Source organism: Peromyscus leucopus, chromosome 4 (genome assembly GCF_004664715.2).
Source record: "Peromyscus leucopus breed LL Stock chromosome 4, UCI_PerLeu_2.1, whole genome shotgun sequence".
Lineage (NCBI taxonomy): Eukaryota > Metazoa > Chordata > Mammalia > Rodentia > Cricetidae > Peromyscus > Peromyscus leucopus.
Genome location: NC_051066.1, coordinates 3797052 through 3818753, shown reverse-complemented (window position 1 = coordinate 3818753; position 21702 = coordinate 3797052). Strand labels below are relative to the sequence as shown.

Below are 21702 nucleotides of genomic sequence, written 5' to 3'. Positions count from 1 at the left end.
TTAAAGAATGTTCGCAACCCCTCTGCTTCTCTCCCATAGAAGGAGACAAAAAATAGCCCACTGGGACTCTGCAATCTCCAGTTCTTGTAACTGTACGGAGATAGGGCTTCACTACATTTATAGACATATTTGTGACCTAGTCAAGATGAGGATACTTTCTGAGTTACTACATTTTAGTCACATCTTTTTTGAATTTTTTTTTTAACTTTTAAACTTGTGAAAGAAATATTCTTGGTTAATTTTATCTGCTTTTTTAGACTGTAGCTCCCTGGGGACAATGTAAATTTTCTTTTATCACACTTTCATATCTTTTTAAAAAACATGTGCTAAGGCTGGAGAGACGGCTCAGTGGGTAAGAACACTTCCCACTCCATCAGAGGACCCAGTTTGGTTCCCAGCAACCACATGGTGGCTCACAACTGACTGTTAAATAGTTCCAAGAAACCCCATGCCTTCTCCTGGCCTCAAAAGGCATTAGGCATACACATAGTGCACAGACATGCATGCCAGTAAAACACCCACACACATAGAATAAGATTAAAAAAATTAAAAAAAAATACCCAGGCAGTGGTGGTGCATGCCTTTAATCCCAGCACTTTGGAGGCAGAGGCAGGTGGATCTCAGTGAGTTCAAGACCAGCCTGGTCTGCAGAGTGAGATCCAGGACAGCCAGGGCTGTTACACAGAGACCCTGTATCAAAAAACAAACAAACAAGCAAACAAACAAATAAATGACCTCAGTATCACTAGCAACAGAAGCAGATCTATGGTAGGATGTCTTCAGTTCACATGAGTTTAATCACATCCTAGGCGGACTGAATACTGGTCAAGATCAACCATAAATAATGTACATCCCAACAAAATAAATAAATAAATAAAGCTGAGCAAAGTGATGAATATTAAGCTTTCTTTATATGTATCTATTTGACATGTGTATGGTTTTTTTTATAAAACTATTTTTTCATAAAATTTATACCTCCAAAAATGATACTTAAATTATTTATAGTGAATATGTAATACATTACATCACATAAGTAATACTTATCCATTTATTTTTATTCAGATGAAATAGAATTACAATTTCAAAGATAGATAATTTATTCTGGAAGATTATACGTTTTTGTGAGTGTCCCAAGTTCTATATTTAAGAAATTCCTGTTATTTCTTGTGAATTCATAAACCCCATGACACAACCATCAAGTATTTATGGCTGCCATGCTATCTTAATGTGCTTTATTTGTGGAGGAGTCTTAAATTTCGGATCCCAGTTGTACTCTGGTGATAACACCCTAGTGGGCTTATTGATTAACAAATATTTATTTAGGTGGCTTTCATATGTGCTGTCAAGTTTATTTGTGCTGTCATCTGTAATTCCCTTTAGATATTGATTAATGAAAGCTAAGATGTTACTGGGTGTGCCACCAATAATGGCACTGTGGTAATAAAAGTCTCCCTCCCCAAAGGCGATAAAAGCTGCTGATTTAGCTCTCCTCTCATAAGGGAAATCTTTGGGTTTTTTTAAATACCACCATGCATGGAGTTGAGCTACAGATTTGCCCAGGGTTTCAACTCCAAAGTCTTTCTTGAAGATCTGGTTCACAGCCATAATGAAGAGAAAGTTGACTTCATCTTGGATGTGATGCATGATTTTACTTTTCATGGTCTTCATGTTTCTGGGAGTACAGTCTTGATAGTTATCACCATTAGGCAGCCTCAATGTTTTAAATGACCGAAGAGGACCCAACTCTAAGTACAGTTGATTGTAGATGTTATCAGTTGAGATGTAAAAGATAACATTGTAGCCAGCCATGAAGTACTTATCAGCAGATTTTATGAAGTGTTTCAGGGACCGTTTTGTAAAGCTATGAAAAATGAAGAAAAAAAAAAAAGAACGACTTCACTGAAATTCACCAGGAGATACATGCTGTTTAGCATGCCAATCAACACACATGCCACTGATGTTTAAGAAGATAAAGATAGAGAGGCTGGGTCTGTGCCTTTAGCTGCATTGGTTAGTGAAGGGAAATATAGTAAGCTTGGGGGCCTGAGAGAAGACGACATTTGTTATGAAGAAAAGGAAAGAGTCGCTATCCACAGCTATACAGGGCAGTCAGAAGGAAGGACAGGTTCATAGGAAGTAGTGCTTTGGATAGAGACAGTCTGTGGCTGCTCATCCTTATTTCTCCAAAATGTAAAGGACAAATACTAGTAGTGCATACTTTCCAGTAGCGAGGACAGCCAAGCCTATGGTAATGTTCAGTCTCTTGTAGTATTTGTCTAGAACTTGTCTGTTATAAGTTCCTTCCCATATGACTGGAGCGAGCCAATCAGTTGTTGCTATAACATCAGGACGTTTTCTATTGAACAAAAAAGAAGAAAAAAAAACAGTGGATTATCTTATTGTGACAGCAGAAGTTATGAGAGTGATAACAGCTAACTTACTACGTTTTTAACTTTTATTTTCCTCCTTTCTCTCCCCTGGGAAGATCTACAGCACTCCCCTTGTGGAACTGGGGAGATGGCTCGGTCAGTGACAGGGCTTGCCATGAAAGCATGAAGACCTGGCTATGGGTCCCTAGAACCCATGTCAAAAAATCTGGGCATGGTGCATATCAAGAGGGAGAGACAGGAGGATCCTTAGTACTCATTGACCACCCGCCCTTGCCCTCAGTGACCTCTATATTCATTGAGAAATTGTCTCATAAAATAAAGCAGAAACAGACTGAAGAAAATGTTGTGGAATAATAGTTTAAGATGTGTTACATTCGTTTATGCTGTGGAATATTTGTTTAATGATACAAAGATGTGTTGCATTTGTTTAATCTGTGAAGCTGTTACTGTGCCTGCCTAAAACACTTGATTCATCTAATAAAGAGCTGAACAACCAATAGCAAGCAGAAGAAAGGACAGGCGGGGCTGGCAGGCAGAGAGAATATATAGGAGGAAAAGTCTAAGCTCAAGAGAGGAAGGAGGAGCGAGAAAAGGAGAAAGAGAGGAGGATGCCAGGGCCAGCCTCCCAGCCACACAGCCAGCCATGGAGTAAGAAGGAAAGATACAGAATAAAGAAAGGTAAGAAGCCCAGAGGCAAAATGTAGTTAAAGAGAAACAGGATAATTTAAGTTGGAAAAGCTGGCTAGAAACAAGCCAAGCTAAGGCTGGGCATTGATAAGTAAGAATAAGTCTCTGTGTATTTATTTGGTAGCTGTGTGGTGGGCCCTCAAAGAGAAAAAAAAAAAACAACTACTAAAAGACAATTTGGTATCAATCTCTGGCTTCTGCACACACATGCAAACACATGTGCATACACATGCACACACATGTGCACACACATGCACACACATGTGCACACACATGCACACTGTTCTCCATTCCCTTTTCAACTTTTCCTTTGTGCTTTAGACACACAGATGCAATGTAGAAGAAAATGAACTAGAACAAAGAGAAAAGTACCAGACTTGTTTCTGATGAATAACCACATGATGGCAGCATTCATCATAGTAATAATCTGTCTGAAGTCAAGGCATTAAATTAAAGCACATTAAGATACACCTCTTGGAAGGAATTGGACAAAAATGACATTGTAAATTTAAGTACTAATCTATATCTACACAAAGATGCAGTCTGGCAATCCTTACTACTGTATTAATAATAGTTATAAAAATCACATAACAACAAATTCTTTAAAAGTACACTAGTACTATTTTAAGGATTTTTTAAACTTACATATTCATTTATATAGTTATTTTAAATCTTCCTATACTGAAACTGTATAGGCATACACTTATATTTAAATCAAATTTGAAAATACACTTTAAAACTAACCTACTGAGGTGGTGGATGTGGCTCAGTTGGTAGAGTACTTGCTTAGCATGTGCTTGGGTTAGATACACTTAGGAGATAGGGGCAGGAGGATCAGGACTTCAGAGTCACCCTCAGCTACATGGTGAGTTCGAGGCCAGTGTGGGCTACATGAGATCCTATCAAAAAACAAAGTAAAACAAATCGAAAACTGACAGACTGCGCTTTTGTCACAGTGACGAGACATAACTGAGGTATGCTGCATATGCCAATGGAATCCGAGTTGAGCATGGATCACACTTCCCACTGTTGATTTATCTCATTTTATTTTCTGGTAGTGTTGGTGTTTAAACCTAGGACCTCATGCGTGCTAGTCAAGTGTTCTACCATGGTGCTTCAAAAGAACACCACTATTATTTTAAGGAGTCTTTAACTTATATATTTATTTATATAGCTATATATAAATATAACCTTAGCCTTACACAATCTATTTGAGAAGATTAGAAGATTTCGAGATTACTGTTTTTTCTCAATAAATCAGATTATTATCATTATTTGCCAGAATGAAAGGAAAAGATTCTCTTAAAGACACATGCTAAGAAATTGCTGGTAAGGGGAGAGCTCAGCAGAAGGTTCTTGCTGTAAAGCACAAGGCCTTGCATCTCAGCACCCAGACCCGTGTGAAAAGCAGGACACTGCCTGAAGAGAGAGCTGAGCAGTGCTGCTCTTGCCGAGGACACTGCTTGAGTTCCCAGCACCCACGGGTGGTGGCTCACAGTCCCCTTAGCTCCGGTTCCAGGAGCTCCATTGCCACTTTCTGGTTCTCATCGGTTCCTGCACACACAAACTCGTGCAGGCAAACTCAGGTGGTGTGTGTGTGTGTTTTAAGCTGGGCATTGTGGTGCATGCCTTTACCCAGCAGTGAGGTGAGAGACAGGAGGACCCGAGGGTGGAAGGGCCAGCCAGCCTAGCCAGGTTCAGTGAGAGAACCTGTCTGAAAACAGAAGGTGATGGTGCTAAAGGAAGACATCCAGTGTCTCCGCCTCCACACACATGCGCACCCATGAGTGCACACACACACACACACACACACACACACACACACAATTAAAAATAATGTCTTAACATTTTAAAATATGACATTGCTTAGCAGAAGGCGAAACAGAAGAGCAGATGCAAAGGGGCTCGGCAGCCAGTGAGCGACACACCAGGTCCTCTGGATGTCGTCAGGACGCGTTTGCCTTAGTGCATCTGTGCCCAGAGCGGCCCCAGCCACAGAAATGGAGATCATGCATCGCTAAACAATGTGGCCATCCCTTAGTAAGGGGGAACTCGGGCAGGCACCGAGTGCCCAGTGTCATACACCTTGCCTAACTGAAAAGGCAGTGAATTTTATGGTGAAATGTGGTGACAATTGGTTCATTTCCATCACAGCCTCTGTCCTTACTATCATCTGTCTGTCCAGAAGCAGCTAGCCCACCAGACAGTAGGAGAGTCCACAGAAGTCTTCATTTCAGGACAAGCTGAGCGCCAATTCTCTACAAGGTTGAGGTACTACCCCTAGGGTGCTCTGAATCTGTGAGCAGTTTCTTCAGATGGTATGTTTTCCAAAGCTGAAGTACATAGTCCATAAGGGTGCGTGGATATGGGAAAGTGTCTGGCTCTTGATTACATTAGATAATTCATTTATAAGTGTTTGGCTCTCTATGTTTATAGCATTTTGTGACCTTCGATTCCATGGATTGGGAGATGCTAGTTCACAAGGGAGGAATCCCTCAGGGAACAAAGCCATGGTCCCATAAAAGCACTTATAGGTCATCTGAGTTTTCTCAACTGTTGAATCAAACAGTAAAAATATTGTTACTATCCTGGCTGGGCAAATGATTCTCATTCCCAAGGAAACACAAGTTGTTATTGCCAAGATGACAGCAAAGAGAACTGCTTTGCAAAGAACAAGAAGAACTCTCTGGGATACTCTCTACTGTTCTTATGTCCAGCAATAATGGTCATTGGGAGAGTGTGGCACTCAACAGGACTGCACCACCAAGGGCTGGGAGCACCAGGAAAGGAGGTAGTCAGAACAGGGCCAACAGCGTATCAGTAGAAGATAAGGAAGCCATGGATCTGATTGTTATCTACTGTTTACTATCCATCTCCCTAATGGCTGCTGTGGTAGGACTGTGGCAGCGATTTATTGTGTAGACTGTTTTATTTTCTCCTCTTTCTCTGCTACTTTGGAGGGTGAGTGTTAGGCATGGCTAACGTGACTGGACTGTCATCATCTTGTGATGACGCAATTGGTGGAACTTTATGTTTATCCTGTTTGGAGACATGAGCTTTTTCATATAAGTGAAGGTCTTGAGAAACAATGCCAGTTTGTAGAAGACAGGGTTGTGCTAGTTATTTTCCATTTATCTTTTTATCCATTCTCCACTCTGGGAGTAGATTGGTTACCCAATGTCCTTTGAGCTGTGGCTTCTAGTAGGTTCTACAAATGAGAAGAATCAATAAAGGATCAGAGGGCAGGAAGGGAGAGAGGTCAGCTACCTGCCTTTTTCTTTTCCAGTTTTGTTGGACAGCTGTGTCCCTCTGTGACTACTGCTTGGGACGGCTTGGGACGGCTCCTCTTTCATGGTTCTGGCAATCCCTGATCTCTTATAAAACCACCCCTCCTGTTGCTCCTCTAGGCCTGGGTGTGGTCACAGCCAAAAATGAAATATTTGACAAAACTAATGTCAAGTAAATATATAAAATTAGTAAAACATTACTAGTATTTACCCACTATAGATAGGAAAATAAAAGGTATAATGCTTCAATGCAATTGAGTAGCCTACATCAAAATTTAAATTTGTATCTTTTAATTACTTATTTTAATTTCCTAAGTGTGTTTTGTCTACATGTATATATGTGTACCACATGCATGCCTGGTCTGCACAGAGGCCAAAAAAGGGCATATGATTCCCTGGAACTGGAGTTACACGTGGCTGTGAGCTGCATGTAGGAGCCGGGACTCCATCCCAGGGCCTCTGCAAGAGCAAGAAGCACTGCTAACTGTTGAGCCATCTCTCCAGTCCCTAGTTAGCTGTTTTATTTTCCTTTGGTATGTTTATGTGATGTGTATGTATGTGTGCACGCATGTTTACATGTATGTGGGTATGTGTCTGTGTGTGTGCAGTAGAGGCTAGAGATGGGGTGTCTCCTCAGTTGTTCTCCACCTTAGGTATTGAAGCTGTCTCTCACTTGAATCCAGAGCTTACTGATTAGGCGAGTTTAGATAGACAGCTTGCTCTAGAGATGCCCCATCTCCACTTTCCGAGCACAGGGACAACAGGCGGGTTACCACACACACCAGTATTTACGTGAATGCTGGAGATCCAAACTCTGGTCCTCATGCTTAGGCAGCATCCAGTTTACCACACAGAACCAACGTCCCAGGCTTTTAAACAGTGAGTGACTCCATGTGAGAAATCCATACTCTTCCATCACACAGACAGACAGACAGACAGACAGACAGACACACACACACACACACACACACACACACACACACACACATATTTGTTGGAATATAATAGCCCCTAGATGGCAAATATCACAGAATGTCAGTGAAATGCATAAATGCATTATAAACATTTTATAAACATGTTTACACTATATAAACGTAATATTGTAAGCCAATACAAGAAAATAATGGTGTCCCCAAAGTGTTAATGCCAAATGAGGGTAGTAGGAAGAATTGACACCAGCAAAACATGATATATGTATACATGGAAATGTCACAGTGGAACCTATTCATTTATATAATTAATATACTAATTATAGTGATAATAAATTAAAATTTAGAAGAGTCAATATTGGCATTTTTAGGTTGCACCTAAAGACATTTTCTCCCTAATAATACCAGAATGTTAAGCCAGATTGAATTTGACAACTTTCTTCACTGCATAATTCTTGAAAAGTAGACCATAAACAGGTGAAAAAAGTCTTCAAAGTAAAAAGTCTTAGAAACAAATGAGAACTAGGTTCTAGTGTCTCTAGCACCTATAATTTGGTAACAGAATATCATTTTCTTAAAATTGAGTTACACTATTGTTTTGTTCTTACTTAGGATTAAACCAGGCTGAGAGAGGAGGTTCTTCCAAATGATCATTCCTAGGTACAAAGAGAAAACGCACATCAATGTAGTCAGAAGGCTTCTCCGGGCTTGCCTGGTCCCAATGTCCCACAGTTGCTTACAAAATAATCATTCAGAGGCTTAATATTAATTACAAATTGCATGGCCTATGGCAGGTTTCTTACTAGCCAGCTCTTATGATTTGCCCTATTTCTATTCATCTATAAGTCACCACGTGGTCGTGGCTTACTGGTATTTTCACATCTTGCTTCTCCTGGAGGTGCTGGTGTCTGTCTCTCTCCTCTCTGCCTTTCTTCTTCCTGTCTCTCCATTTTCCCGCCTAGTTATAACCTGACTTGCCATAGGCCAAACAGCTTTATTTATCAACCAATCAGAGCAACACATATTCACAGTGTACAGAAAGACATCCCACAGCACTTCCCCTTTTCTGTCTAATCAAAAAGGAAGGTTTTAACTTTAACACAGTAAAATGACATATAATAGAACAGTTATCAAGCAAGAATTACAGTTATAAGAGCTAGTCTATTTATATTTGGTACACTTAAAGAAAATATTTTTTGTCATCTATGCTATATTTGTGAGGCTAAAGTTTCATATATAATTTGTCTTTTATCATGACTAAGGAAAACTATAATTATAACTATCTAGTCTTCAACTACATCAAAGACCTCAGAAGGATATAATATTACTTAAGTAAATAGGAAGAACATTGTAAGCATCTTCCAAAAATCTAGAAATGACAGACACAGCTGGCTGCCTGACAGTCATCCAAAGTTCCTCTGTAACGTTGGGGCATCCATCTTCAGCCTATAGGCCTGGAGTCTCTCAGTCACTTCTCTCTGTGTCCTGTAGAATGTCTGGCAGTCTCCACTGTGAAACAGGAACGTGAAGGACTATTTCACCTTGTTTTGACAAATTCAGTGGTCATTTTTTCATGGGTCCTGCATGTCCAGTCTATACAACATTTTGTCAACCAGTCCAGGCAAGAACAGTTTCTTGGGCAGGCGGTGGTGGCACACGCCTTTAATCCCAACACTCAGGGAGACAGAGGCAGGTGGATCTCTCTGTGAGTTCGAGGCCAGCCTGGTCTCCAAAAAAAAATGAGTTCCAGGAAAGGCACAAAACTACACAGAGAAACCCTGTCTTGAAAATAAATAAATAAATAATAAAATAAAAATAAAAAAAAGAACAGTTTCTTATCCAAATGGCCAGTTTTTGCCAAGAAGAAGATAAACTCCATATGGAGTGTCTTTGATGCCCATTTTTCTCTTTGAAGTAAAGTGATATTGGCAGGAGCAGACATGTTTCACTGTCTAGAAAGTCTAAGTTTTTTTTTTTTTTTTTTTTTTGGTTTTTCGAGACAGGGTTTCTCTTGTGTAGCTTTGCACCTTTCCTGGAACTCACTTGGTAGCCCAGGTTGGCCTTGAACTCACAGAGATCTGCCTGTCTCTGCCTCCCGAGTGCTGGGATTAAAGGTGTGCGCCACCACCGCCCGGCAAGTCTAAGTTTTTTAAAACATTTTAAATGCCATATTCTGTAGGTCTTTGAAGTGTTTGAAGATTACCTACTTAATTGAAATATATCTATGTATACCTAGAAAATTTAACTAACATAACTGTAAGTTTGATTATCATGGATGACTAATTATTAATCTGTATTTCTTAATTATACATTACAATTTCAAATGAGCTACACAAACATAATACCTTAAACAAGAGTAAAAATATACATACAGCATAAGAAAATTAACTTTAAATTTATATCAAGAAACTAAAATCTATAGCAATGTAAAACATTTTAAACAAGTTGTTGCTCTTCAAAGGTAGATTCAGTGATCTACCCTTTTATCCTATCATATCTATACTATCCCCTTTTCTTCTTTAGAAAGAGGTTGTATTTATAATCAACCCCCTTTAAATAAAAATAAATATTTATAAACAATATTTTGGGAATTTGGGCAGTTTCTCATACTAGTTTTTGTTGGATGGGGGCATTGTCAATCTTATGGGGATCCTGAGAAAGCTAAGAATTATGGCCAAGTCCTGACTGGAGTAGTCTGTGAGGCTGTATTGTCTGAGACAGTTGCCTTGAAGCTGTTTTGGATGTTGGAACATCTGGAGACCTCTCAGGGGGTCTTCCTTGTTCAAGCCATACTAGCTTGGAAGCAATCCATAGGTTCTCATCTTCTGTGGAAACAAAGGCAGAACCTCTTTTCCAAAGCAACATATCCTTAGACACAAATTTTGAAGTCAAGATACCTTTAAATATATATATATTTAACCCAGCAGCCTTTATAATTAAATGTCTTTCTGCAGTTAAAAATCCCAAAGACAATATAATCCAGACTTTGTGTGTGATTTTCATCTTTATGTGACTTATTTTTTTATTATTTTTATTGTCTCTTTAAAGACTTTATTTTTTTTATGCAGTATGCTATGCAGCTTAGAAACACCGTTGTATACTGCTGTGGAAATCCACCATGCTGCTTAGCTTATGGCAGCTGGTGGCCAGCTCCATCTCACAGGCAGCTGTTGGAAGATGAGTCTGTGCTGCTGCTGGCATGAGACTGTGAGACTAGGAAGCCTAGTGTGGCTCTGTTTCTGTGTGTTCATAATCTTTAAGCTTTCTTAGGTCTGTGTGGATCAGTGCCCTACATTGGGTGCCAAATGGAGTCAGAAGGTTTCTCTGGTCTCACCCAGTCCCAAGTTCCCACAGCTGCTTATAAAATAACCATTCAGAGGCTTAATATTAATTACAAATTGCATGGCCTATGGCAGGCTTCTTGCTAGCCAGCTCTTATGATTTGACCCACTTCTATTAATTTATAAGTTGCCATGTGGTCATGTTGTACTGGTATCACATCTTGCTTCTCCTGGAGGTGCTGGCATCTTTCTCCCCTCTGCCTTTCTTCTTCCTGTCTCTCTCTCCAATTCCCCACCTAGATATTTCCCACTTGCCATAGGCCAAACAGCTTCATCAACCAATCAGAGCAATTCGTATTCACAGTGTACAGAAAGACATCCCACAGCACAGCAGGAGTCAATTATTTGGTAGGACAGGCATAGTTTGGTATGAAGAAACAGAAATAGGAAATCTTATCTATATCACCAGATGGAGACAACTCAGTGGGTGGGCTCAGCAGCAGGGTGGGGGGTGGGTTAAGAGTAGAAAGAACTCAGTGCGTGGGCTTAGCAGAAGGGTGGGGGTAGAAATAACTCATGGGTGGGCTCAGCAATGGGAATGGGGGTGAAGGGTAGAAATAACTCATGGGTGGGCTCAACAGCAGGATGGAGGGGGAGAAATAATTTAATGGGTGGGAAAAGGAGGGGGGATAGCTCAATGGGTGGGCTCAGCATTGGGGGATTAAAAATAACTCAATAAAATCAGGTGAGAGGTACACATGATTTCTATGCAACTGACTGTGAGTGATAGTTATTTTGAACTAGAATGGATGGTCATAATTAGGGCATCCTGTTATTTTCAGAGGTGTCTTTAAGCCAAAGATATTCCTTTATATGATTTCCCAGGAATGTGCTCTTTCAACAAGTTAACTTTGCCTAAAGTTATTAAAATGTGCAATGACAGAGAAGTTTTGTTTTTGTTTTTTTGGTTTTTTGAGACAGGGTTTCTCTGTAGCTTTGGAGCCTGGCTTGGAACTCGCTCTGTAGATTAGGCTGGCCTCGAACTCACAGAGATCCATTGCCTCTGCCTCCTGATGCTAGGACTAAAAGTGGCGCCCAGCTGTTTATATTTTTAAGCAACATGGTCTTGAGATTATTTTTTATATTTTTCTTTTATTGAAAATAGATTTTAGGCTGGGTAGTGGTGGCCCAGGCCTTTAATCTCAGAACTCAGGAGGCAGGGGAATTTTTTAGTTCAAGGCCAACCTAGTCTACAGAGCAAGTTCCAGGACAGCCAGGGTTACATGGAGAAACCTTGTCTTGAAAAACCAAAACCAACCAACCAACCAACCAAACAAACAAACAAATAAACAAAAAAAAAAAAAAGAAAACAGATTTTTTTTTCATATAATATATTCTGATTACGGTTTCCCTTCCCCCAACTCCTCTGAGGTCCTCCCCACCTCCCCTCCCATCCAGATCCACAGCCTTTCTGTGTCTGGTTTGAAAACAAACAGGCCCCTAAAGAATAATAATAAGATAAAACAAAAACACATAGTATAGGACAAGACTAGCAAACAAAAGGAAAAGAACCAAAGAAAAAGCACAAGAAACATATCTAGACACAGAGACACTTTTGCACACATAGGGAATCTCATAAAAACACAAAACTGGAGCCTGTAAGGCAGAAAAGGAGTCCACCCTCGGGAGTGCTGACTTCTCAGTCGCAGGCTCCTACACAGTTGGGAACAGTGGGAACTGGGCTGCTAACAACAGGGCACTGTTACCTTCTAAAGAAACCCAAGGCCAACATTGTCCCGTACAGGGATGCTTAAATTTAAGTCAGAGGCAAAACCGTTCTGTGTTCAGCATCTCCATTAGGAACCACTTTCCCTCCACTGCTCTTGGAATAGTCACAGGAGAGACTCTTACCAGCAGGCATGCATCTTCTGTAGGTGATCCTTTATTCTTTAAGTAAATTAAAAAAAAAGTCAATTTAGTTTTAAATTAGAAAAAATGCCTATAAATAATGAAAATGGCAAAGCAACCCAACAGCTGAAATCCCTCCTTCCACACATTTGTACACACTAGGAAATCCCTCTTTCCACACATTGGTGCATGCTAAGAAATCCTTCCTTCCACGCATTTGTACACACTAAACACACACTCTGCGTCAGACTTAGGGCTGCATCAATGAAACACACAACAAATGCAGGCGTGCGAGCAACTTGTGGGTCACTATCGTCTTAAAAAAGAGAACATTAAGACTATAATGCCTGGCTGTGCATCTTCTCCATTAAAATACAATGACTCTGGAAGGCAAATAACTGTAGCTCAGGGTGCCAAAGCAATGAGGTTAACTTTAAAGACTTCACTCCCCCGATGCAGCTGCTTTTCAAACGGCGTTTGGTACCATGTGTCTCTTACATATGGAGAGCAGGATATCGAGGAGAGGAGAATTTACTTTTTTCTGTATGAGGGGACATCATCATGTTTCTCTAGTATGGCCTTGTTGCTCCAGCAGGTTGCTATTTTAGTCTGATTCACAATGATTGGAACTTCAATTTTTTTTTCTTAAAAACGTATCTAAACTAGCAGCCATTGTAAGAGGTGTTTTTGCATAATGCACTGAGGCGGCAGACTAAGAGAAATTCAGAAAGCGAACTAATTTCAAGATAATGTAAAGTTAGCAAAGAATGTGGGTTTGGTTTTTTTTTTTTTTTTTTTTTTTTTTTTGAGAGAAGGTTTTTCTGTGTGGTCTTGGCACTCCTGGAACTCTGTAGACCATCCTGGCCTCAAACTCACAGAGATCTGTTGGGGGGGGGATGTCTACCCACAATCCCCACATTTCCTCCAGAGTACTCTTGAGTAGGAGCAGCAGGAAATATTAAATAGAAGGATAGAGGGGAAGAGAAACAGAAAATACAGGATAGACTCGAGAGGGTCTGGATCATAATCCATTGGACCCTGACTGTCTCTGCCCTAGGGTATTTAAAGGAATGCAAAGGGGTGGAGCAAAATATCTCCCCCGAGCACAGCCAAGTGCAGACCATCTCAGACACCTGCATTCAGGCCCATGATCCAATCATCCTCTCTATGCAGTCCTACTGTGTAAAGCCACTAGGAAACCTAAAATGGGCTCCCACAGGTCCTCCTTTCTTAATATATAAAAACCAACTCTCTATTGAGAGCTCACAGCAATCTCCATAGCCATCAAACCTCCCAGCATTGGAGTAGAGGATGATAAAGATGGCATTTTGTTGCTGGAGGGCTTCTCTCCAGGTTCCACCAAGCCCCGCAGTCCCACAATCCACGTATAAAATACTCACTCAGATGCTTATATTACTTATAAACTGTATGATCGTGGCAGGCTTCTTGCTAACTGTTCTTTTATCTTAAATTAACCCATTTTTATAAATCTATGCCTTGCCATGTGGCTGGTGGCTTACCGGCGTCTTTACATGCTGCTTGTCCTGGCGGTGGCTGCAGTGTCTCCCCTTCTTCCTGTTTCCCCAATTCTCCTCTCTCCTTGTCCCGCCTATACTTCCTGTCTGGTCACTGGCCATCGGTGTTTTATTTATATAGAGTGATATCCACAGCAGCATTTCTTTTTTTTGGAATGGGTCTAAGGTGACTATATCAGTCTTAGCTGATATAAAAAAAACTCTTGATGCAACTGCATCAAACTTAAAAACTCCCTTAGCTTCATCATTAACATTAACAGGTTAACATAATTCTAACACATTGTTATATATAGTTACAATTCTCTCAATCTTACAACTTAAAGCAAACTCCTAATAGAACCATTTGAATTTCTTGCTAACAAAATGTAGAATAAACTTCTGATGTATTCACATCAAACTTAAACACTTCCTTGACTTCACCAAACCATGGTGCATTAATATAATAATTCTAACATGATCATTGCTATACAACCATTGTAATTCCTACATACATTCAAAGGCAATATTCTCAATATAACCATTAATACTTTCTTACAAACCTGCATACAAAAACAGTTTCTTAATAGAACTATACAAAACATAACAGTAATACACTCAAGCAACACAAAAATATTTTTAAATTAAATAGACTGAGGAATATTAACACTCCCTCTTTATAATTTTTTAGAAAAAACTCAACTTCTCTATTTACATAGTTCCATTTTTAAGCAGTTCCATTTTTACATAAATAGTTCCCTAAGCAGTTCATAAGTTATCACCATAGAGTCTATGTGCATAAGTAAATTCAAACTGTACCATTGTAATGAAATCATTACTGTCCATTTCATTTCTTAAATTCAAAAGTTCAAAAGGAGTTCTGGTACCAGGCCTAAAAGTTCCTCTGAGTGCTCGAGTCAGGGCCTGGCTTGTCAGCTGCCCTTAAGTCTGTGTATAGCTGTCAGAGTCGTAATGACTCTGAAGTAAACAGCTCCAAATACGAGAAGTTGCGTAGCCTAAACTTTTGCAGTTAAGAATTTTAGTTCAAACAAGTGTTTCTGCAACTTTTGTGCTCAGCTACTGCTGCGCTCTGCAGTCTGTAGCCTTCCATAACCAGGCCGCTCCCAGACCAGGCTAGAGAGCTTCACCTCACAGCTACATGGGCTCAAGGCTCCTTCAGCTGCTAAAAGTTGAACTGTGGCCCTCCCACAGCGACCCTGGCTTTGAGAGGGTCCCCAATACCTGTGTCGTTGATGGTCCAAGTACTCAGCAAACTGGTTCCCAGCCAAGATCCCCAGTCTGGCTGTTCAGTCCAGAGCACACTCTTACCTCCAAAGCTTTTTGGGCTCCCACATGTCTCAGCTGCTTGTCTGGCACTAACACCACTCTGCTCTTGGCCTCCAGAAGCAGTCTATTCTTTGAGTTCTCAGTTGTTCATTGCTGCTCACCGTTCATCTTTCCCGTGGTGATGCAAGCCGCTGGGCTCTCTAAGCTGCTGTCCTCCATTCGCCTTTCTTGAAGAATAGCATGTCCACGTCTGACCATGGCTTCCTTTCGGTAGAAAGCGTGTAGACTCTTGTGCATCTGCCGCCTGCATTGCATTGATGCCTTGAGGGTCTCAGCTCCTGAGACCTTCTGGCTGCTGATGCTTGCACTGCCTCTTGACGTCTGCTGTTTGAGAAGCTATGATGCTCCATGGGTCTTAGCCGTGGACACCCTGGCTGCTACTTTTTGAAGCAGGCAGTCTCTGGAGCTGCTTCTTGTTGTTATTGGTGGCTTTGGAACGGTCTTGTTTGCAGTCTGCTATGAATGCTGTTTTCTGCATCCCAGGTTCCTACTCTACTCTAAATTACTATTTTATTAAACCCTCACCATATATCCTTAGACCTAAGCCTATATATTCTAAACCTACATTTCTCTGACTTACTTTATTTACACTTCTTATGACAACTAGCATGGTCATTTACTACATGTATTTACATTAAGTATTTAGACTTACATACAAACATTTATACTTTTTTAGAAATTCACATTCAACCTACACTTACTTATACTTCTTATAAAAGAAACTCTATAGGACTACCTTAGAAAATATAAAGAAATTCTATAGGACTACCTTACTTCTAATATTCTTAAAGAAACTCTAAAGGACTACCTTAGCAAAGATACTTCTTACTTTTAACAGAACTAACTTACACTAGGAAGAATCTCTTAATAAGACAGGGAGTATACAAATCATTTCTAAAGTTCAGAGTTTATAGTCAGCTTTGATATCATTCTGAAAGTTCTTGAGAGTTTGAAACAAGAGTCTAATTCTTTAATAGCTCTCTCAACCCTGGGATTTAGTGAGTTCTATTGCTAAACAGTACTTTATTCATTCCAGATCTTTTATAAAAACTCTATTAAGAGCTATCTCAGTTTACAGCAAACCCAAAAAGAAAGAAAGAGATGAAAACCTCCTAAGGAACATTCTGTTCTGAACTGCCTAGCTGGTAGCTCAGCTGACAGTTTCCCAGCAGAAGATAGTTGTCTGAGTGGGAGTGGGGCTCCAGACCTGCATCTTCAGCAAGCTCACCTGCTAGACTGTTTGTCTTGAAAGCTTAATGTATTCCTAAGTGATTTGATTGCTCTTATAGGTAGCTTTTTTGTCATCCAGCTACCGTAAAAAAACACTCTGAGCAGCTATTAGGCAGTATAAGGTATATTCTCAAAGGAACCTAAAGCCACGAAGCTCTGAGCTTCAAATCCTTTAAATTTTTTATTGGAACTGGAATTCAACAAATGCTCAGACAATTTTCCTCCTTCTCAATCTTTTAAAAGCTGCATTTTAAGTTTACTATGAGCGGGTTTTTTTTTTTTTTTGTTTTTGTTTTTGTTTTTCCAAGCTGAAAAAAGTTTTTCCGGACAATGCCACCATCTTTAGCGGAAAAACTACCTTTCCCAGAATGCATTTTTCTTATATCAGCCCACTGTTATGTGCTACTTTTCGGACTTCATTTCCCATAGTTCTTTTCAGGTCTAGGAGTCAACTTCTGGTTCCCTTTTACCAGGCTTGCTTTCAAATGAACTTTATTTTTTCTTTACTATGGGAAGTTTCTTGAGTCAAAAGATTTCTGCTCTCCCTGAGCTGGCCTTAATAAGTATTTTTCTTTCATCTGACACTGGCCCTGGATAAGAATCACACCTACCCCATTAGCATGCATTGAGATGGGCATTCCTGATTCCAACATTCCCTTGGGGCTTGTCCACTTGGCCCAGCCACCAGTGAAAAGAAACAAAAACACTTAGCAAAGATCTCCTACAGCTCCTTCGGAGAGACTTTCTCCCAGACAGCTCCCAGTTTGGTCTCAGTTTATCTCCTCCGCCCCAGAAACAGTTCCCAATGCCACAGTGGCAGCTTTCTCTGCTTCTGAAGGTAGGGGCTTTTGTCCATTTCTGTTTTCAGGGTCTGTGTGGTTTGTGCTCAGACTTCTGCTTTTTTATCAAGGGAGGTTTTTCTTATCCCTAATCTCGCATGATGGCAGGTGTTTTGCCTCATCAGGCCTTTCACCTGACCCTCTGCCTGAGCAAGTTGTGTTCATCTGTCCACACACTCAAACAGCAGTTTATTCCCAGGGGCAGTAATCCTTCAGGACTTCACACCCTCTCCTCACCGGGAGCCAGAAACCAAAAGTGCTTGAAGTAAAGCTTTCCCAGGAAGGTGCTTTCTTGGATAGAAAAGAGCTTTACTCCTGGGTAGTTCTCCATTCTCTCCTGGCTTTACTGCTTCCTCCAGCAGCCCCTCCCATCAGGGAAGAATCTGTCTCAGCTCTCAGTGCTGGAGGAAGGTGTTGATAACTGCAGGAACCCTGGGATCTCCAGAATGCACTGGAACTCACAGGTGCTGGCTAACCACTTCTCAGTTGTTGGTTAGAAGCAAGGACACAGTGCTAACAGATAGGATTTGCATCACCTCAGGAGATCTAAACAAAGCCCCGGATGCCTCAGCTGCCTCTGCAGCTTAGAGGCTCGGCTTTACTGCCTTCTGAGCCTCTGAGCCGGCAGTTTTGTGCCCTGCTTGGCTCTCCGTGGCTCTTCACTCACATTCTCCCATGCTTTATGGTTAGGTTCTGTCTAATCTGCAGGATTCTGATCGCTGCTTCTCCTGGCTTGAAAGAAAGAGAGCTTAGCAGAGAGGTTTTGCCCTGTTCTAAAAGGTTTGGTTTTTTTTTTTTTTTTTTTTTTTTTTTTTTTTTTTTTTTTTCCCTTAGAGCAAATCACAGGTGAATTTCCGCATTCTTTCAGGTGAATCTAAATTTGTCCTTACAGAAAGAGAAACTCAGAAAGTTCAGAAAGGCTTTTTAGCATTTTAAAGATAGTTTTTTTCCAATGAAAACTTTTAGTTTGAGAGAGAAAAATTAAGTTTTTCCCAAGACTACTGTACTCTAAACTTTTTGGCTTCATGGCCAACAGAAAACTAATTCTGAAGGTAAGGTATTCTACAAGTTTTGCCCATCTGCATCAGCTGCAGGAGAAATCTCTTTCCTCCGCTGCTTGGACTTAGCATTTTAGCTGTCCCCAGACCAAAAGCTTCTATAGGAATCTTTTTTTTTGCCCAATAAGCTCAAAAAAGATAGATTTTTTCCCCAGTTTGCATTCTAAGCCCCTAAAGTTAGAAAATTACAGACTTAGTTTCTCTATATACTTGCCTAGCTTATCCTAAGTAAATTTTTTTCTCTAAGTTTTTCCTGCACTATATTGCTACACTCTACCTTCCTTATTTTTCATAGGTAGAAACAAAGAGAGACAGAAAGAGAGAAATCTTGATAAAGAAGATTCTACACTGCAGCCTCAAACATCCTTCTAGTCCATTTTTTCCTTCTCTCTCAAGGATAAAACCCCCTGCCCTATGTAACTTTTTCCACTACACAATCAAACTGTCCCTCTTCTGTAAGTGGCAGAGCCACACCCCCACTTCCACCAAGCACTCTGGATATTATAAAAATATATATTACTTTTTCCTTTTTCCTGTTCATGGTGCCATCTGTGGGGGAGGCTACCCACCAACTCCACATTTCCCCCAGAGTACTCTTGAGTAGAAGCAGCAGGAAATATTAGATAGAAGGACAGAGGGGGAGAGAAACAGATAGAAAATACAGGATAGACTCCAGAGGGTCTGGATCATAATTCATCAGGCCCCAACTGTCTCTGCTCTAGGGTATTTAAAGGAATGCAAAGGGGTAGAGCAAAATATCTCCCCCAGCACAGCCAAGTGCAGACCATCTCAGACACCTGCACTCAGGCCTGTGGTCCAATCATCCTCTCTATGCAGACCTGCTGGGTAAAGCCACGAGGAACCCAAATGGGCTCCCACAGAGATCAGCCTGCTTCTGCCTTCCAAGTGCTGGGATTAAAGGCGTGTGCCACCACGGCCTGGTATTAATCATTGCTCTTGAAAGTTGAAAAAAAAATGAAAGAATTAATGTATATGTTCACCAAAGAAAAACTGATTTCTCTTAAGTTAAATTAAAGTGTGCTCAAATGTCTTTGGGTAAAAGCACAGCACTTTAGGTCAGCTCTATCAATAGCTGGGGGGCATCAGGGTTTCATATTTACCTGGGGTGGTGCTTATATAATGCCAGCAATAAAGCAAGCAAGATTAGCAACAGCATTTCTCTTTTATAATTCATTCTCTCCTAAAAATAAAGAACAAAAAAAAAGAGAAGAAAAAGATTTCAGTTAAAGATTAAACAAACAAACAAAAACCTTTCTTTAGTGTCTTCTGACAACAAATGAATTTGTAGAAACTTGGCCACCACCTTCAATGTCTGATTCCAGATTGTTCTATATCGAACAAAGTATATCACAATGATAGTAAAGCCTGTTATGTTTTATTACTACACGGGGGCCCCAAGGGTATCCTGCGCTCACAGAGAACCATGCTGACATGCTGGGCAGATGCGGCAGCAAGCTGGTGGTGACCCACTCCATGCAGGCATGGCAGTGAGGAGGCTGGTGGACATTCACAACCCAGAAGCTGCATTCACGTGGAAATGGTTTGTTATAATGAGGGGTAAAGAGAAAGATGGGAAAAGACAGAAAGGAGAGGGAGAAGAAGAGAGAGAGGGGGTTCAAGGGTGCATACCTCGTGGCAGGGAAGCAGGAGAGAGAGAAATAGGTGGAGTTTTCCTTAAAAAGAAAGTTTTACCTGAGGACACAGGGTGGCTCCAAGGGGTGGGATCAGAATATTAACAAAGTCAAAAATAGGCTCAAAGACCTCCGGACTAATCACCTCAAAATATATACACTGTCTGACAGGTATATGAGACTCATAGGTATATCCTTACAAACAGTGGACATCTAAATAAAGGATTCAGCTCCCACTAATTCATTGAGTATACACCAGCAGTGTTAGATATCTGCACACAGACTGGATTTTAGCAGGTATCATTCAAAAGTAGGTCTTGCCATTGGGTACTGGAGAAACACGGAGGGTTAATTTTTTTGAACATTTATTAAATTACCAAAAGTTTCAGGTGTGTACCTTGTGCAGCAGCCACCAGCTACCTGAGTAGTGAGTCTGTGAACCACATGATCTAAAAAGTGGAGTTGGAAAACAGAATACAAAAAAGAAAAATGTGCAGGGCATAGTGGCACAACATCTTTAGTCCCAGCACTTGGGAGGTGGAGGCAGGCAGGTCTCGGTGAGTTCGAGGCCAGCCTGGTCTATAGAGTGAGCTCCAGGACAGCCAGGGCTACAAAGAGAAACCCTGGAGGGAGGCAGGGATTTAGGATATATATATATATTATTAATCAAAGTTGAAATGAAATTTTAGAAACATGGGAAAAAGAAAATATTTGACTGAAGTTTCATCTGTTTCTTTTTACCACTTTATAGTGTATCCCTTCAAATTTGTAAGGTGACACATGTGACTTACATCTCTATTGGAAAGTTCCTTTGCAGAGAATACCACAGTGGGCTGTGGGTGGAAACAACTCCATGTCCCTAAAACAAAGTGAAATATTCACTATTTAAATTCAAGGTAAGTTGGGGCAAAGTTTGAGTGAAGTAAGCTGGTGGCTCATTTAGCCAGATGATTTCCTATCTATGTGCCAGTAATGACTTTATCCTCAAGTCAGGAATACATTGATATATTACCTACACTGTATAGTTCTATAGTGTATAGTTCTGTACACTATAGTTTTTAGGCCAGCATTTGGGAGTGATAGCCAGCTATTTTTTTTACCAAGATAATCTAAAATTTTATAATGCCTTTCCTAAGAGTCACTTTACCTTTAGTTTTGATAATGTAAAGAGGAATGATAAGACAAAACAAAAACAAAAAAACAAAACCCCAAGTCAGGTACTGTGTGCCCTTCTGTTGCCAAGTCTTCTTGTCCTGGTGACATCACCAAATTCTTTTGATGACAGAAGCATTAGAAGCTGCTGTCACAATGATACCTGAGGTAGCGTGTTGTATGTGTGTGTACCAAAATCAAAACTTTATCTCATCTGGAAAACTTGAAAAACTTTTGTTTTTATATTTTTGGTTGTGAGGCTAGCCTTTAATGGCTGAGCTATCCCTCCAGCCCTAAATTTTTGTTTTTAAACAATTCTGATTTGAATTTCCTTTGCTGCTTTCCTTGCCTTTCTTTATAAATGTTACTTACTTATGGACATATATTTTGAATGATGTGTGTGTATGGACGACAGAGAAAAATTACAACTA

At 40.4% G+C, this 21702-nt stretch overlaps 1 protein-coding gene across 2 annotated transcripts; it reads right to left on the bottom strand.

Annotated features, from left to right (window-relative positions):
- Positions 1-1037: 1037 nt before the first annotated feature.
- On the bottom strand, positions 1038-21370 carry LOC114704686 (N-acetyllactosaminide alpha-1,3-galactosyltransferase-like 1). 2 transcript variants are annotated; one of them, XM_037204485.1, is made up of 7 exons: positions 21267-21370; positions 20911-20978; positions 19589-19668; positions 12486-12521; positions 7902-7949; positions 2219-2356; positions 1038-1861 (listed from the first exon to the last, which is right to left on the bottom strand). In XM_037204485.1, exons 3-7 carry the CDS (start codon positions 19660-19662, stop codon positions 1204-1206), a joined length of 954 nt encoding a protein of 317 aa, XP_037060380.1. In that variant the 5' UTR covers positions 19663-19668; positions 20911-20978; positions 21267-21370; the 3' UTR covers positions 1038-1203. The 2 variants fall into 2 exon arrangements, with proteins under 2 accessions (XP_037060380.1, XP_037060381.1); XM_037204486.1 differs by lacking the exon at positions 20911-20978.
- Between the last annotated feature and the right edge of the window lie 332 nt (positions 21371-21702).

What these genes read in the sequence shown, in the direction of transcription:
- LOC114704686 (XM_037204485.1), bottom strand. Translation starts at nt 19,662, where the DNA reads ATGAATTATAAAAGAGAAATGCTGTTGCTAATCTTGCTTGCTTTATTG. An exon ending in TTATATAAGCACCACCCCAG is followed by an intron (nt 12,522 to 19,588) that starts GTAAATATGAAA and finishes ATTTACTTAAAG; the next exon opens with AATAAAGGATCACCTACAGA. An exon ending in CAGAAGATGCATGCCTGCTG is followed by an intron (nt 7,950 to 12,485) that starts GTAAGAGTCTCT and finishes CTTTGTACCTAG; the next exon opens with GAATGATCATTTGGAAGAAC.